The sequence below is a fragment of the Nannospalax galili genome, unplaced genomic scaffold, assembly GCF_000622305.1.
Source record: "Nannospalax galili isolate Female #2095 unplaced genomic scaffold, S.galili_v1.0 scaffold71, whole genome shotgun sequence".
NCBI classification, from domain to species: Eukaryota; Metazoa; Chordata; class Mammalia; order Rodentia; family Spalacidae; genus Nannospalax; species Nannospalax galili.
In genome coordinates, this window is record NW_008330319.1 from 1444456 (window position 1) to 1463692 (window position 19237).

The window sequence follows — 19237 nt, forward strand, 5'->3', positions numbered from 1 at the left end:
GAGGGGAGAGGGGAGAGGAGAGAATCTTAAAAACCAAAAACCAAAATTAAAAAAAATTCTATTTAGGCAGACAAATGTATAGAAACCTTTTAAATGTTCAAAGAAAACTGAAAATACATGTTTTAGCAGAGAGGCCAGCAACTGTCATGGTTGACAGATATGGAGAATTCACAAGGAAGTATTTAATTTAGTAATGAGGAAAGAGGATTTTGGTAGCTGGGAAGAAGTAGAAGAAAGAAAGAATTAAATGAGAGAAGGTATAGAATCATGAAGAACTGTGGTGTTTTGTATAATGCCAGAATCTGGACTGTCAGGATTTGTTGAAAGAATAATGTGGAAGATGATGTTAAAAAATAAGCTTATTTTTTCCTATTATAGAATACCTGGGACGTGAGTCAGTGAAATTTACATATTATTATGTTGGAAGTGGGAATTTTCTACAGTATTTTGAGTTCATTTGACATTAATAAATACCATTCAAAGCTATAGTTATTAATTTTACAATTTTCTTTGTAGTTCTTTCTCATAGAAATATATGCTTTTATATGGTTATAGTTTTTATAGATATTTGAGCTCAAGTATTTTATTTTACAGTGTATGGATTATCTCATGTTGCTGAACTCATTATAGTTTTTAAATTTTTTAAAAAAATTTATTTTCATTTTATGAGTATTTTGCCTGCATGTATGTAAGTGTAACGTATGTATAATGCCCACAGAGGCCAGAAGAGGGTGTCGAATTCCCTTTGAAGTGAAAATATGGATGGCTGTTAGCTGCCATGTGGGTGCTAGGAATTGAACCCAGGTTCTTTGCAAGAACAACAAATGCTTTTAACCACCGAGCCATCTCTCTAGTCCCTCTTCTTCTAGTTTCTAAAACATTTTTGTTTGTATTATTGTAGGAGGGGCATGCATGCTATGTGGAGGAAATGCTGGTAGTTGCCTGTCTCCTTTTACCTTTACATGGGTTCCTAGGGTTGGACTAAGGTCACCAGGCTTGTGAAAGTACCTTTACCCATGGAGCCATCTCACCAGCCCAACATTCTAGTGTGTGTTTGTTTTGAAAGACCACATGTCCTTTTCTTTCTGTTTGGATAACCTATGTGAGCACTGAACTAACAAAGGCAGGAAGACCTGTTAGGAGACTGTTGTTATAGTGCTAGAAAAATGATGAAGACTTGAGCCAAGCCAGCAGTGAGAGTGCAGATGGACCAACATCCTGACCCCTCAGAACCCCAGCAGAAATTGAGATGCATTTCATCAAGTTTCCATTACTGATTATTTTTCCAGAAGAGTAGTTATCAGTCAAATCATTTTAATTCAGGCCACTTGTGATGGTGACAGTTTGAAATAATCCATCAATTTTCTCTGCATGTGTTCAAAATAGTATTTATCAAGCCTCTAGTCAGCCTCTTTAGCTAATTAACCTCTTGATAAGAATTTTGCAATCAAACCCTAATTATAGCTTTCTCCCTTTTGCCATGTCTGTGCTCCTTCAGGGGACGCTTCGGGGATTTATGTGAAAAGTATCATACCAGGCAGTGCTGCGTACCACAATGGCCAGATTCAAGTGAATGACAAGATAGTTGCTGTAAGTTACTACTGGGGGAAAGAAGCTGATCTTTACATCCTATGCAGCAGAGGAAGACAGCTTAATAGTACAGTAAAATCACATCAGTTGAGCATCCTATGGCTCTAAATATCATTTTTTTGGTAAAGGAGGAAAAAGTTCACTAAACATTGGTAGCAAAAAGTTACACATTCTTTTAAAAAATTATTTTTTTGTGTATGAGTGTATTGTCTGCATGTGTGCAAGTGCACCTGTGTCAATGAATACCCATGGAGTTCAGAAGAAGGCATTAGATCCCTTGGAACTGGAGTTATGGACTGTCGTTAGCTACCATGTGGGTGCTGGGAACCAAACCTGGGTCCTCTGCAAGAGCAGCCAATGCTTGTACCTGCTGAGCCATCTCTCTAGCCCCCTAGATATATTCTTAAATAAATACATCCATGCAAATGTATGATGCTCTTGTCTTCCCCTAGAAAGAACTCTTCAAGTATGTCTTTGTGTTCTTTTACATTCACCATTTTATATACAGTGAATAGTTCTTCTGCCAGCCTTTTTGACCATTATGTGAAATGATTTTCCACTTAGAATGCTTTTGAGTATACTCAAAATCGAAATATTTTATATATTTGGGAATACAACCTTTTGCTAATTAAAATTGGTCTTCTATTTAGTAGAAATAAAAATTTATATCTACATTTTTTTTAATCTGTTTGCATGTGCGTGCACACACACACACACACACACACGCACACAGAGTGGTTTATATAAGAAACAGATGGTGAGTGGTACAATTTGAGTCTTTGCCTTTTGATGTTTTGGTTGTTGGCCTGACCCTTCAGTGACCAAGCTATCCCTCCAGCCCAAGTCAAAGCCCAAGTCTGTCTTTTAAGTCCATCTAAGGAACACTCTTCATAACTATTGACTTTTACATGAATGGGCTTAGAAAATGCCTTTTGATGATCTGTAAGATCTGGAGGCCAGCAGTAGCAATGCACATTTTGAGAGAACTCAGGAAGAAATCTGAAGTAATAGTTTGGGTGTTTAGGAGAGATGGAGAGGGGCCTGTTACTCTTGATGAACTTCAGAAATGTGGAGTTGGCCTTGACTTAAGATATCTTGCACATACATTTTCAGAATTTTACTAGACCTAATGGAGGGAGATTGGTGTGTTGTATCAGTTATATAACAGAAAATATCACATAGTGCTATCATATAGTGATAACATATTTAATTTTGGTAATGAATTTTATTGGTACATGTTGAGCTATAACAATTAACTGGATTTCAGCATTATAAATTTTGTCTAGCATGAGGGATTAAAGCCCTTTGTCTTTCTCATGCTGCTAGTTAAAATGCATGACTTAGGAGTACAAATTTAAATTTGTTTTGTAGTTTGCATGTAGGTTTGTGAGCAAAACTATTTTTATTCTTATTCAAAACCACTTTCTAAGTTTTATATAAATTATTCAGGGGATAGCAAAATTAATCACTTAATTTTTTTTCAACATCACCAGAATTAAAAATGGTATTCATTATGGGGTTGGCTCATGCCTGTAATCCCAACACTCAGGATGCTGAGACAGGAGGATCTTGTGAATTTGAGGCCAACTTTGGCTACATTGTGAGTTCAAGGCCATCCTGCACTAGCAACATAGAGACCTCTGGGAGTCACAGGCAGACAGATCTCTGTGAGGTCAGGGCCAGCCTCGTTTACATCGAGTTCCAGGCCAGTTGGGGCTACATGAGAACCCTGTCTCAAAATAAAACAACAAACGAAAAGAAAAACAAAAAGGGAAGTAGTTAACCTGAAACTGTTCTGTCTTTTAATGCTACAGGTGGATGGTGTGAATATTCAGGGCTTTGCTAACCAGGATGTTGTTGAAGTATTAAGAAATGCAGGGCAGGTGGTGCATCTAACTCTAGTTCGCAGGAAAACATCTTCAACTGCTTCTCCATTTGAACAGCCTTCAGACAGAGGTAATTAATGCTATCAGCCCTCTCTTCTCCATGGAGTCTACATTTGGAAAAACAGCCAAGCTATGGACATTGCTCTGGGAATTTGATTAGGAAAAATTTTCCATGTTATGTAATGTAGTAATGGAGAAATGAATCAGCTCTTGGCATTCCCTGTTGCAGTGCGCCAGCCCAAATGACAGAACACAGTTTCCTGCCAAATGAGTGCCCAGAGCTCCTCCAAAGGGAGACCCATATTGCTTCTTTCAATTCATGAATCTTCTGTCATATATCTTAACATTTCTCAACTTCAGATTTCATATTACTTTATTTAATTTTTGGATTTTTTTGAGATAGGATCTTACTATGTAGAGTAGGCTGGCCTCAATCTCACAGAGATCCACCTGCCTCTGCCTCCTGAGTGCTAGGATTACAAGGCGTGTGCCATCAATGCCTGGCTCAGTGATATAGTTTACTCTAATTGGCTCTAGATTTTATTTATTTATTTATTTATTTATTTATTTATTTATTTATTTATTTTTATCTTCTTTTTTGAGATAGGGTCTCCCCTATAGCCCCAGCGGGCCTGAAGCTCTGTAGACCATGTTGGCCTCAATCTCACAGAGGTCTGCCTGTCTCCTGAGTGCTGCGATTAAAGGCATGTGCCACCATGCCTGGCTATCTGGGTTTATTTTTTGAAGTATAGTAACAGAAAATAAAACAGGAATTTTTATCAAGAACTTTTTTTTACTAAAAAACAGTATTTGTTGTCAATAGGGTTATAAAAATAGGAAATCTTCATTGTGGAAAAACATAAAATTATGAACATATCTGTTTTGAATTAGCAATTTATTAAATGTATGTTTCAGTAAAAGTTGATAATGAAAGCTGGACATGGTGATGGTGCACACCTTTAATCCCAACACTTGGAAGGCAGAGGCAGGTAGATCTGTGTGAATTCAAGGCCAGCCTGGTCTATATAGTGAGTTTCAGGACAGCTGGGGTACAGGGATACCCTGTCTCAACCCCCGCCCCCACCAAAAGAAAAAAAACCCAAAAAGTTGATAATGAGAACATGACTCAAAGAGAGTGACTGGTATATAACTAGTGAGTGACAAACTTCTCTTAGCATTCATCAAAGGTGAACAGAGTTGACTGATGTTTAAGTTAGAACTTTTGTTTGTATTTTAGCTAGGCCCTTGCTATGTAGCTGAGGCTGGTCTTCAATTTCCAATATTCCTGACTCAGCCTCCCATGTGCTTGGATTATAAGTGTGCATCACCATACCAACTTAAACTGGAACTTTTAACGTTTTATATGCTAGTAGATATTTTGTTGCTAAAAAACAAATGCGCTGTCAATATAGTACAAATTGCACATATACCATATGGACCTTAAATGTTTATATACATATTTATATAATAGCTTTTAATAGGTATAACAGAGCCCTTTTCTTCCTTCTCTTATATCAAATGGATGTAGATATGGCCCTGTGTGTATAGTAGGCCTTTATCTGGGCATGCCTGTATTTTGTACCAGGATAAATTCTGACTTGAAATCTGCCCTCCTTTCCCTCTGCTTTGGGTATCTTTCTTAAGTAGCACTCAATGAGAACTGCTTTAGCATTCAGCACACATTGTAATTACCTGTTTCAAGAGAAGGACTACTCATCTTTGTGTATCTGCACATGGTCACTATTTAGATGTCTGAAACAAACTACATAGCTTCTAGCTCTTGTTTAATGTCTCTCATTCCTCTAAAATTCTACTATTCACCTATCCTGTGTACCTATTTAAAACATTTTTTAGAGTTTACGTTTATTTAATTTTTGCATGTGTATGTGAGGCACACACATGTATGCATGTCATCCTGTGCATGTGGACATCAGAGGACACCTTTGGGGAGCTGGTTCTTTCCTTCTACCATATGGGTTCCAGGGATTGAACTAAAGATGTCAGGCTTCGCAGCAAGGGACTTTCCCCACTGAGCCATCTCACGGGCCCCATATTTGGATATTCTTTGTGGCATATAGTTACACTGTGTTGAACTATAAGTTCTGATGGTGTATAGACCCTAACAGATGGAATGGGATTGTCCATTCTAGATTACCATAACTGAAGTCTTTCCACCTCAGTTATGATAATCTAGATAATCCCTTACAGACAAGTCCAGAAATTCCTTTCCATGGTGATTCCAAATCCCATAAAGGTGACAATCAAGGTTAAACTTCACAATTATTGTTAAGTGAACACTATTGGTGACTGCATGTACATGATTGTCTGGCCTATCTGTAGGATCTTCCCATCTCACACTATTGAAACTGTATGTTCATTAACTTTCAATCCCCCCACCCCCACAGTGGTCATTTTTCTTTCTGTTTCTACAAGTTTGACTATGTAGCTAGCTCAGATGGATTGAACCATGCTGTGCTTGTGCTTCTCTGATGGATGATTTTACTTCGCATTGTGTTCCAGGCTCATCAGTGTTCTAGCTTAGGATAAGATTCCCTTCTCTTTAAAGAATCAATAATGTTCTATTTTTTGTATATACCATATTTTATTTATATATTCATTCTAAGTGTATACTGAGGCTGTTTCTGCATCTTGGTTATTATAAATAATGCTTTACTTAATGATTGGCATTTCTTATCTTAGCACTTATTTATGGGCATCAGTGGATTAATGATCTAAAAAATACTATGTGAGTGGTTCAAAGTCTCATAGTACAATCATAGGAATTTTTTTTTTTTGAGACAGGGTCTCCTTGTAGCCTCAGCTGGCCTGGAACTCACTATGTAGACCAGGCTGCCCTTGAACTCAGAGATCTGCCTGCCTCTTCTGGGATTAAAGGTGTGTGCCACCACGTCCAGTCCTACAATCATCGGAATTTAGGTGTATTTTTCAGCTTTTTATTGTTAAAGCACTTAAGCATGTAGAAAAATGAAAAGGATATGATGGCTCCCCACCCACCTACCATTAGACTAGCAGTTTCCATTTTGCTTACTTCTGTCTTTCTCCTGTGTGGGTTTGTTTGTCCAAGGTTTCCTATGTAGGCTTGTTCATAATGTACTTGATATTACAGTGCTAGTACCTTTGCAGAGCTCAGAGCAGTTAGTCCAGCATATTTTCATGTACATACTTAGTACTTGGTGGTAACAGTACGAGCATACAGCCTTGGCATTTTGTTCTTGTCTTTTCTGAAGCTGTATTATGAAGCATCTCTCCCTGCTTTGTCATGGACTTGGCCTTGCTTTTCCTTCCATTGCCTACTTCCTCATTCTTTCAGTACCATTAAAAAATTTATTTTTGGAATTAACTGGTTACCTCACCTGACATCTTAGCATATAAGAATCATGGCAGTGAGGATGTAACTGGGTAAATGCAAGTGAAATTAGCTCATTAAAAAAAATATTATCACTTGTTACTAGACATTCAAATTAGCAATTCTTACTTTAGGAACTGTTGTAGAACCTCCCAAAACACCAACCCTATTAATTGGAGCTGTGAAAACAGAAACTGATTTGGATATCGAAGCAGAGGAAATTGGAGAAAGACTAGATCATCTAAAAAAGGAAAACATACAAGCCTTAGAAAAATCAGGTAAGTCCAAAACCTTTACTTTGGAGTACTTCCACTTTCTCATTCGGTAGTCGTTTCCTTTGTCTGTAGTTAATAAAATGTGGCACCTGAGAGTCAGAGACCAAGACCTATGCAATAGAGATAATATTACATCAAAAACTTTGTAAGGCTACAAATATCCAAATAACCAACTAGCAACAAAAGACAGGGATACCTTTGGCGTGGGGCGGGGGGGACTATAATTGTAGATGGGCATGAGAGGCCACTGTCCAGCACTCACCATGAGTTAAGCCTGCAGATCTTGGACCTGATGCAGAGTACCATCACAAACCATAGAATGGTCAATTCTGGTTCACATGGAGGCTGCAGTTCTGTGGAACCAAAGGCCAGCAGGACAGCAGCAGGCAACAGACCCTGTTAGAGATCTCAAGGACAGTTGGTGAGCTTTGCTGTTACGTGGATTTTCAAAAACCATCACCTGCTGCCACATGCACTTTTCTTCCTAGCAGAAAGCATATGCAGTCTCTTCCTCTGTTGGTGCTCTGAGAAGTCCAGGGCTAAGATGAACCCCTAGTAAGGCAGAAACAAGTCTTCCAAAGACAGCCTAGTAGTTCTTGCACTGAACTTTTAAAGAAATCATTGAAATCTCACAGGGAAATAGGTACCATCTTGAGACCATCTTGAGACCAAGTGGTGCCTTAGTGAAGTGCAAGTGAGCTTTGGAGCTCCACAAACAGAGACAGAAAGCTTCAGCCAGCAGTAGTTTAGGCACCAGGCCTTGGCTGTGGGGGCTTGCACCTGTGTTCCCTCAGTCCCCGCCCTGTCACCGCCCTGGTATTCTCAACAGTCTACATCTGCCTGAGAAGTTGGAGGTCACATCAGCAAATACACATTTTATTTATTTATTTTTTTACAATTTAAAAATATTTTATTTATTATTTTTATTTTATGTGTTTGAGTGTATTGCATGCATGTATGTAAGTGCACCCATGTTTTGCAATTCCAGTGGAGATCAGTTATGGACACTTTTAGCTGCTATTTGGGTGCTAGGAACTAAACCTGGGCCCTCTGCAAAAGTAGTGAGTGCTCTTAACTGTTGCTCAGCCATTTCTCCAGCCCCAAAATACACATTTTAGTTGGTAGTGGTTTGTGAAACAGGTTTAGCAAAAAATATATTGAAAGTAAAAACCAGAAAATGATCGAGAAAAGCCAAGTGAAGAAAATACACCATTTTCCCCAAATGTTGGTTAAAGAACCTGGGTTCAGAAGACATCAGGGGAAAACAGCCAAAACAAGCTCAGCCATTCTGCTCCACAGGACCCACTCTGCCATCACTAGTCAATTCACAAGGAAAACCAGGGTAGCCAGTTGTTTCCACAGGCATAGGCCTAGTTCCTCTGGAGACTCCTACCTGACCAAATGGGGCTGGGAGCACTTTTAGTTTGGAAACTAGGTTGGCTCATACTGTCCTCTGAAAATCCTGGCTTGGTTCATAGATTTCTGTTCTTGGTTCATAAGTTTCTGTTCCTTATGCCCTATGTTTGTAAGGCTGATGAGGTGCAGGCTGGAGCCTCTGGCCCTCAGGCTCCTATGACACTGCTCAGTGGCTTCTGTGCCAGTCAGAACATCAGAATTGATTTTGCAGTGCACTTTAAGGAACAGATTAACTTATTTTTTTAATTTGACCTTAAGTAAAATTTTATGACTTTTGAGTCACTTTGATATTACTTCCAAATTATTTTATGATCTTTCTGAAGGAAATATTGCAAAAATTTTAGATGATTTTCTCTTTTCAAAAAATATTAATGAGCAAATAACAGTAACTCTGAAAATAAACAAGACCAGTTTATAAATCTGAGTAAAGTAACAGATTGGGGTGCTAGTCTTTGCCACTGGAGAAGACCAGCCACAGGGCTCTGACTGTGACTCTGAAAATGGGAAAGATTTGGTGACTTTCTGAGTATCAGCTCCAATCTTTTGCCCTAAATGGGAAGTAAAATAAATGAAAACTGCCCAAACTTCTCAGGATCCTTTGGCATTAGAAACCAGCTAGGAGCTGTACCTGAGCCCTGTGCACACCTCACCATGCACACCCCTGCAGGGTTGGCAGCAGCCTTGGTATTACACACCTGGTGTTTGCAGTGCCAGCACTGGCCTCCAAGGATGTGAAGCCATGTCATTGTTAAAAACTAGGGAAAGAGTGGTGAGGAACCAGGTGCTGGTCCCTGAGGAATGGCCCACCTGAGTGTGCATGGCCCCCTCCCTGGCACCAGCACCAGGGCTCCCTGGTTCCCAGGCACACTCAGGTGGACACTTCTGATGGCTTCAAAGTGTTTACTGTGATGTACGGCAGCATGGTATGACATGCTCATCTTCCAGAGCTACCTTATTTTCAAGAACTAAAACCCTGTTTAAAGTTAATGCAAACAACTATCAGTTGCCTAATATCTGCATCTATGAGAAGTGTAGTTGATGACTGTTAGTAGAGTAAATCACTGTGTTCATGAGTGTCATGGTGTCACCATACCCTGTTGAGATGTGAAATGCCCTATCAGAAATTAAATGTAAGTTTAAATGTGCCAAAAAAAAAGATCTGTATAAAAGCAAAATTTCTATCTGAGGAAAGTTTGACGACGCTGTAGATGTCTTAGAGATTTAAAATGGGGTGTTTTGCTAGGGATGTAGCACAGTGATAGAGTGCCTGCTTAGTATGTGGGCTCAACCCCAGTCCTACCACCAACATTCCCCTCACCCCCGCCTCAAAATAAAGAAATAAAATGAGGTATTCTGAATGTCATAATCTTAACACATTTGGCAGTGGAGGGCCAAGAGTATTCTTGTTTAATCTTTTTAAAATATATTAGTTTCAAATGCATAATTATTAGTATGCAGTAACTACTTACAGCATTTCTTATTACTACATGTTCTAACTTCTGTTGTATTATTGATGTTCTTGTAGCTATAAATTATAGCTATCTGCATAAGCATAGCAGTGTTTCTTTGTAAAAATTAATAACATGCATTTTATGATGCATCACATTACCAGGCGGTTATACAATTATTTTAAAATTTTCTTTTGACTTGGCCTTTTTTTATTTCAGTACTTTAGCTACTCTGCAAAAGTACTCAAGAAAGTGGGGCCAGCTAAGTAGAACGTCTCCATATGCTTAACCCCATCCACGTTCCAGAGAAGTCTTGGCCTTTGGCTTTTCTTATGTGAGGAAAGGTAGCCTGAACGAAGGGTTACCCCTCACTCAAGATAAAAAATTCCCTGTGGTTTGGAAGCCCGTTTTGTTCTTTTTGATCCAAATAGAGTGTAATTAACCTTTAATATTTTAAATTAGTTGAGTTGTGATGAATTTCAGTGAAATATCAGATGAAAATCAAATGAAGTTAGAAATAGTTTTAGAAGTATTTTATCTGTGCCTCATTTTTGTTTATTTTCTGAGAGAGGATGTCACTGTACAGCTCAGGCTGGCCTGGAAGTCACAATCCTGCTTCTACCTCCCGATGCCTTTTAAATTAATTTCACTTTTTTCTCTTCATGCATATGTATAATTCAAGTTGAAAGCAAACCAGTTTTGAGGCTAGAGAGATGGCTCTGCCACTAAGAGCACTGCTCTTACAGAGGACCCAGGTTCAGTTTTCCAGCATCTACCTGGCAGCTAACAACACTCTCTAACTCCAGTTTCAGGGAATCTGATACCCTCTTCTTGCCTCCATGGGTATTGCATGACATGGATGCACTTAATGTACATGTAGGCAAAATACATAAAATAAAAATAAATCCCCCAATTTGTTTTTAAAAAAGGAAGCAAACCATATCCTGACTGCTGTGAAGTTAGCACTCTTTCATGCCCAGGTATTAGTTGTTTAAGATAGTCTTGTTTATTCACCAGTTCCATCATCTGGTGTGGCCTTTTCTTGAGTTGCTGCAAATCAGTTAATCTTCCTCTGACACTTAGTTTTTTGTGCTGTGCTTTAGTGCGCATAGCTGTCTGTTTCCACTGTATAACCAGAAAGTAAACACAAATTGGTGAAATGTCAGTATTTTTTCTTACATATGTGTGAACTTTCTTTCTTCTCACTACTGTGTTTTTAGGCTTAGAATTTACCCAGTACATTGTAGATTTTTCTCAGATTCATTTAGCAGATATAAAACTGATGCTTGGAAGAAACTGAACAAGTAAAATGGTGACACTCTTAAGAATTTGGTGGAGGGGCTGGAGAGATGGCACAGTGAGTAAAGGCACTTGCTGGCAAGCCTCATGACCAAGGTCAATTCTCAGAACCTCCACAGAGGTGGAAGGGAAGAACAGACTCTACAAAACTTGTTCTTTGACTTCCACGTGTACTACGGCATATGCTGCCACATTATATACACATACACAATAACAAGTATATTCGAAAAAAGAATTTGATAAAAACACATAATTTCTTATGGAATTGTGCCCAGCCCAAATGAATTTGCTATTTGGTTTAATAGGATCCTTGATGAGCAGCGTATCAGTTAATGTAGTTGTTTCTGGATGTTCTTTTGAAAATGTAGTTTAAGTTCTTGGGTGTTCATTAGTCTTAGTCTCTGATTCTGAAGTTAGCCTATTTAACTTAATGATTTGTAGCATGTAATTAAGCATTTTATGCAGTCAAAGTGAGCCATGATAAAGATGAAAAAGAGCTGATACTGCACATTTCATTTGATTTTGGCAGATGGTTATGCCAGTTGTGGTAAGTGTTCTGTGACTTGTCCAATCTTACAGCAGAAATGAGAGTTTAACTTGAAAAATATGGAGCTTTTTTAATCCTCTGCTGTTAGTATGGATGTAAGTTGAACTAATAGTTTTAGTACTTTGACTTTTATCTGTTAGACATTCTTCAGACTACTAACTGTCATTTGATTGTGGAGATTATACAGAGGATAGGCATGGTCCTTAAAAGCTGTCTTAGCTTTTAAAATTATCACACCTATGCAAGATGGCAGTATTAAATCAAGAACATTATAAAGCTACAAATATTGTAATAACTAAGTTGCAACAAAACTAAAGTTTCTATCTGATGAAAGCTCATGTGACTTTAAAATTTAGCAAGACCAGTCTTTCCATCCATCCATCCATCCATCCATCCATCCATCCATCCATTCATTTGGAAGCCTAACTGTGTTATCACTCTGCCTTGATGATGACAATGATATCTTGGGAAGTGTTTGTGCTCCAGTGGATAGGTGCCACTTTGAAATGATTATCATTTCAATTAAAGACCTACAAATAAAACTAAGTCAAATACCTACATATAAACTGCACATACTCAAATTTCTCTTGTAATTCATAATTTCCTCTTCCCGTTAAAGTACTGCATGCTTTTAATCCCAGCACTCAGGAGGCAGAGGCAGGTGGATCTCTGAGTTCAAGGCCTGCCTGGTCTACATAATGAAGTTTTAGGCCATCCAGGGCTACATAGTGAGACCCTGTTTCAAACAAACAATAAAGTATTCCTGAACAGAAGCCCCTTCACAATCTTGTCACAGATGGTTTTCCATTTTGTGTTACTTAGAAGTCACTTTTGATTTACTTTACCTGGTAGAATTAAGATAATGCATTTTCCTTTTTATTCATTTCCCTTTTACTTACTGAAGCTGAGCTGTTATTGAAGAATTTATTACTTATGTATATTTGGCTCACAGAAGCTTCAATGTTCTTTTTCTTATAGATGTATATCCAGAAAAAGCTCCAGGCTTTCCAGAAAATGAGCTGAAATCCAGATGGGAAAACCTATTGGGCCCTGGGTATGAAGTAATGGTATGTTAAAAATATTTTTAAAAAAGTACTCCCGTTTCATTTCATGTCACGCTCCTAACACTAACTTTAAATGATGTGAGAGAGGCAAAGAATACATAGCCTGCCTTCATTGTTTTCTTCCTGCCTTTCTTTTCTACTAGATCCATCATTTTTTTTAAAAGCATTTTAAGCTGTAAGAACAATTAAGCACTGCACTCAAACTTCAGTTACAGTTAACAGACACTCAGTTCATATTGAAGCCATTTAAGTCAGCAATAGGCAGAAGAGCCTTAAGAGAGCCAAGCTTGCCTTTAAATTTGTAACTTGTATCAGCTGCTTAAAATTGCTGGCATTTTTATGATTGCTTTTATGATCTGTTTGTTTTATTGTACACTGAAAGGGCTGTGGATATTAGTCCTATGTTTCACAAAGACTCTTACAGTTTTATGAGAAAGATGAAAGAATGATTATCCAATGTATTTAGAAGAGCAGGAAGTAATTTAGATGAGGCCTGAGTTTATGGTGCCAGTGGACCATTAGAGTTCCTTTCACCTGTTATTAGACTTGTCCAGGAAGGGATTGGTTACATCGTCCCACGTGAAAGCAGATGGTTCTACTAGAAAAGCTCATCCATGTTAGCAAATGTGGTAAGAGTTTCTATCATCTTTCACACTTTTTTTTCTTTTCTTTTTTGAGACAGTGTCTTGGTATATAGCCCAACACCTTTTCCTTATGTATATTTATCACTAATACTGGATGATGGTTACTGCTGGAGACTCCTTTTTTCTTCTTGATTTGGAATATCTAGCCACTGTCACCAGAATATCATATCGTCAGTGCCATTAAGATGAGTCAAAATGGCTACTTTCTCTTCTTGTTAACCTGTGCTTGCCAGTTATTTCTCATAATTGCTGCTTCTCTACTCTGTAGAACACTGCCACTAGCCTATCTCCTAAAAAGTCACCTTTTCTATATTCTTAGTGGTTGATGTTCAGAGATATGTGACTCACCAATTTTGCGATGGGATTTTTATTTTTATTTTTTGGAGACATGCAGCCCAATCTGGTCTCAGACTTGCTATGTAGCCAAGCATGACCTTTAACTTGTGATCTTCCTGCTTCCACCTCCTAAGTGGTTCATGCTTGGTTTATGCTAGAAATCAAACCTGGGGCTTTGCATGCTAGGCAAGCCCTCCACCAACTGAGTTATATCACTAGCCTCTTTGATGGGCTTTTTTCTATTAAAGTCTTATTCTCTATCTAACCGTCTTCAGATTTTATATATCATATGGTGATGTTCTAGCATGGGCTAGAAACAGAAGATGGAATTTGGTGTTGAATCTTCAAAGTGATTCATTAAAAAATGTAGCTTGTGGTCAGTGTGCAGAGAATAAGAGATTTTGGAGCGCTCAGCCCTAAATGGGATACCTCTCCTCCCAAGGCTCAGGGATCATTATGGAAGAGGAGTGGAAAGATGGTAAAAGCCTGAGGTGGAAGGTAAATAAAATATTGTCTGGACACCATAGTTCCTAGTTGCACATAGGAACTCGCAGAGGAACTCTCAGTGCTTATGACAGCATGCATAAGATCTATGCAAACCTAAGCTAGACAGGGACCCTGTATAGATGGAGGAGGTGGGCAGGAAGCCCTAGTGCTAGGTAGCATCTATTAGCAATTGATAAATGCTAGGAGAAGGAGAGTCACTTTTCCTTACTGGTGTGACACCTGATAGGTTGACCAGACTCCCAGGGTTAAGAGCATTTAGGAAACACAGATTAGATTCCATAGGCCTTTATTTTATTTATTTTATTATTTTTATTTATGTGTACGAGTGTATTGCCTGCATGTATGTAAGTACACCCATGTTATGCAGTGCCTGTGGAGGTCAGAAGAGGGTGTTGGATTCCCTGGTTAGGAATGATTATCTGCCATGTGGGTGCTGGGAATCGAACCCAGGTCTTCTGTAAGACCAGTCAGCCCTCTTAACCACTGAGCCACATCTCCAGCCAAGATTCCATAGGCCTTTAAAAAAAGGCAAGTAGGGGCTGGAGAGATGGCTCAGCGGTTAAGAACACTGGCTGTTCTTGCAGAAGATTTGGGTTGAAATCCCAGCACCCATATGGCAGCTAGTAGCTGTCCGTAACTCCAGTTCCAGGGTATCTGGCAGCCTTTTCTGTCCTCTGTGGGCATTGCACAACACAGGTAAATTTACCTACATGCAGGCAATACACCATACACATAAAATAAAAATAATAAATAAAAAAATAAAAAAAGCAAGTAATAGTAGAGGACATGAAGTGGAAGGAGGGTAGTAAGATGGGGATGAAGGGAGGGGAGGGAGTCTGAATAGGATCAAAATATACTGAGTGAAAGTCTCAAATAAATAAAAATATATTTTTCAAAAAAGCATGAGCTTTGCAGTTGACCACCTGATCTGCTAGGCCATTCAACAGCTGTATGCCTGTATGTTTTAGTCTTTGGCCTAGCAAGATGGCTCAGCTGGTAAATGTGCTTGTTGCACAAGCCTGGAAACCTGAGCTCTATCCTTAGAACACATTCAAAGGTAGAAGGAAAGAACTGACTCCACAGAGTTGTTCTATGACTTTCACTTGTGTGTTGTGACATACGTGTCACCTTCATTGTGCACACACGTACACAATAACAATAAATAAAATTACTAGTAATGATCTGCCTGAAATTGGATTTCTTCATCTTTAAATTGGATCACAGGGGAACCCATTGTGATAATTAATGCAGTTTTTTCATTCATCTAACATTATAACCCAGGAAGGGTGTCAAGTGCTGGATAATAAAGCATGTGACATGGCACAGGGAAGGAAGGGGTTCAGAATGTGCAAGTTCACCCTCCACTTGGCTTTCATGAGAAGATGCTCATGGAATAATCCATATATGAACTGCCACTTTAGCAGAACATTATAACCCAGGAAGGGTGTCAAGTGCTAGATAATAAAGCATGTGACATGGCACAGGGAAGGAAGGGGTTCAGAAAGTGCAAGTTCACCCTCCACTTGGCTTTCATGAGAAGATGCGCATGGAATAATCCATATATGAACTGCCACTTTAGCAGAGAACAAGGCCTTGAGACTATGAGAAATAATCTTTGGTGAGGAAAAGAACAGGACAGACTGACTGCTGTTAAGCAATACCCTAGGAAACTCAGCTCCAGGGTTTGGCCTGAGAGTCAGGAAATCCTAGAGGACAAGTTTTAACAGGACACAGGTATAATGCCTTCAAAAAAGATTGCAGTTACTGCATCATCAGTTGTACATCCAGCTAAAGACCTGCCCATTCTTTGCATAAATGCATTTATAGATTTAAAAACATATTGTGGCTTGTTCTAAAAGATTGTGGAGTAGGAGCAGGAAGCTAGGTGAGACAAATGGGCAAACGAATGGGTATTCTACTGTTTCTTATTGTACTTTCTTCTGGGATCTACTCATCTAAAATGCGGTACTGTTGGTTTTAGGTTAGATTATTGTTTAACTTATTCCCTCCCTTCCGATGCACTGTATTCTTAATAACTTACAGATGCAAATCACCACTGTTTGGTTACAAGGAACTCCCTTCTATGAACGTTGTGGAAACTTAGAACAGTACTTTTAGGTCAGGATGAAAAGTTTTGAATATTTCTCCAGGCTCTCCATAAGGGATCGAGCTTTTCTGACTGTGCCTTTCCAAGCACCCCCAGGGAGATTGGTTTGATCTTATGGTGGAAAGTAAGTGCTCCAGTTTTCGCAAACTTGTTTGACTTTACTGACATTGCAGGGTTTTTTTTTTTTTTTTGAGGGGGATGGTGGTATGAGACAGGGTATTATGTAATCCTGGCGGGCCTCAAACTGTGTAGCTGAGGCTAACCTTGAACTCTTTATCCCTGATCCTTCCACCATCTCCCAGATGCTGAAATTACATGTGCATACGTCCGTGATTAAACTTTTAAGACCTGCATTTGAAATTTTAAAATGGCTATGCTTTAGGTTTTAGCAAGAGTAAAAAAAAGTTTTTTTTTGGTCTTGTTTTGAAGCAGGGTCTCCCTGTAGCCCCAGCTGTCCTGGAACTCACTATGTAGACTAGGCTGGCTTTGAACTCACAGAGATCCGCCTGCCTCTGCTTCCCAAGTGTTGGGACTAAAGGCGTGTGCCACCACGCCCAGCTCAAGAGTAAAATTTTATTTGCTATGATTGTGTGTATGAGTTAGGTGCACGTGGAGGACATGACATGCGTGTGGAGATCAGAGGACAACTTACAGGAGTCAGTGTTCTCCTACCTTTACATGGGTTCAGAGGATTGAAGTCAGGTCATCATGCTTGTGTGGCAAGCACTTTCACCTGCTGAGCCATCTTGCTGGCCCAAGAGTAAAATTTTGTGGATTCAATATAAAATGTTACAAATTTTAGAATCGTAGACTTTAAAAATCAGTATAGTCAGCTCTTTGTTGGTTCATATATGTGGGTTCCATATTCTCACTGTGGTTCATACATAGTTAAACAAAACTTTCATGTGAACTGAACATGAACAAACTTTTGTTTTTATATCATTATTCCTAAGCAATGCAGTATGATATCTGTTTATGTAGCATTTTCCTTGTATTAGGTATTAATTATTTGCAGATTGTACACCTTTAGGAAGAACTTGAACATCCTTGGATTTTTGGGCTTGGGAATAACCCCTCAATACCAAAAGATGGATGTTTGTGTGTGTGTGTGTGTGTGTGTGTGTGTATACAGGCATGCATATTTATTGTTCAGATACTGTTGTTCTGAGTTTTATTGTTAGGCATCCACAGAAATGAATTCGTTATAAGCAGAAGTACTTTACTGGTGATTTCCATCTGCAAGTTGTTAGAAAACAATCCATCCAGTGGAAAAGGGATAAATCAAATTACATATCAGTTTCAGTTCAACTTTTAGACAATTTAGGAAAAAGAGGTTAATGTGGAGAATAACAAAAAAGCAAATATAGTATGAAATTTTGCTATATGCTATATACTTATGGATGTCAGAAATATAGGTTAGAGATTTTCAGAGGAGTTGTCAATGTGTAGGTTTTGCTGATATTTTCGGAAAACAAGGAGGAAATAAAGTTATCTTTTTACAAATATGTAAATATTTTTATTGTAAATCTAGGTAGCTACTTTGGACACGCAGATTGCAGACAATGCGGAGTTCCAGAAGTATTCAAAGGTAAGCAATGTTCTTAAAATGTGCTGGTCTTTTATTGTTGTGATGAACTTTCTCTAAATTCTTGCTGAAGTTACTGAGTGGTGTGACCTAAAATTTTCAGAATTCAGTCGTATGTGTTTACCAGAGGTAACAAGGGGTCTCACTGTCATAAAAGATACTGGTGATTAGAAAGGCTGGGAAGAATGTGGAATTCTTATGTTGCTTCCAGAAGCCAAGAGCCCAGGCTTGCCTCTGAGCCACAGTAGAAGCAGTGAAGGTAAACAGCTCAGTGTGTCAGCTTTTCAGACATTATAAGACTTTTGAAAAACGTTTCCTAAAAATCATGACCATGAATAAACTTTGAAAAGCTTCATGTCTGGATGTTCAAGGACAAAAAATATGGTGACCTTTTGAGTATAGGTTATTCTTGAACTTAGAATGTTTTTGGTTGTCTTTATTTTTTTGTTGACAAAGTATAAGAATGTAACTTACAGATTTTCCTCAACATTTTTAGTATCCTCTCCCTACAAATTAACCTTATAGTTTCTATTCCGGATAACTAAAATCCAAGGCAACTAAAACTTTGAGAAGTCTTGTAAGTAATTTTCTCAATAAATAATAGAAAAGGAAAGGTTTTCTTGCCCAGGGTTTCATGCTGTACTCCGTGGACGTACGGGCTGAGCCTGCCTTAGGCTCCACTTTCAGATGCATTGTCCAAAATGAGTTCTGAGGGGCTGGAGAGACGGCTCAGTGGTTAATAGTGCTTGCTGCTTACCTGCATTTTAAGTGACTTCCTCACTGTGTTGACTGGCTGGCCAAGTTATCCTCAAGTACCTTGTAAAAGCAACATGGCACCTTATAGCTAGTTTTAACTTATTTGCACTGTCATCTTTCTGAGAGTATTCATCAATTAATAAATCATCTAAATACGCTGGGAGGTATTTCATTCAGAATGAGAGTAAGAAGTATAATACCCCATCAAAGTTCAGTGGTTACTGATTGCCTAGGTATGGTATACTGATTATGTGTTCTGAAACCAAACTAATTATGTTCAGATTCTAGCCTAGAATTCAGTAGCTATGTGATCATGGAAAATATTTAAGCCCTGCCTCTCAGTTTTGTTGTATGTAAATGGGAGTAGTTATATAGATTATTCCTTCATGAATTTGTATAGGAATTAAATA

General features: G+C 38.6%; 1 protein-coding gene across 1 annotated transcript in view; it reads left to right on the forward strand.

The window, feature by feature from the left end:
• The window catches only part of LOC103743265 (PATJ crumbs cell polarity complex component), a 79249-nt gene that overhangs the window by 35918 nt on the left and 24094 nt on the right, over positions 1-19237 (forward strand). The window contains exons 9-13 of the mRNA XM_029569096.1: positions 1499-1590; positions 3405-3546; positions 6978-7121; positions 12807-12895; positions 18018-18074. Coding sequence (XP_029424956.1) covers positions 1499-1590; positions 3405-3546; positions 6978-7121; positions 12807-12895; positions 18018-18074 — 524 coding nt within the window. The remainder of the gene's footprint in view (positions 1-1498; positions 1591-3404; positions 3547-6977; positions 7122-12806; positions 12896-18017; positions 18075-19237) is intronic.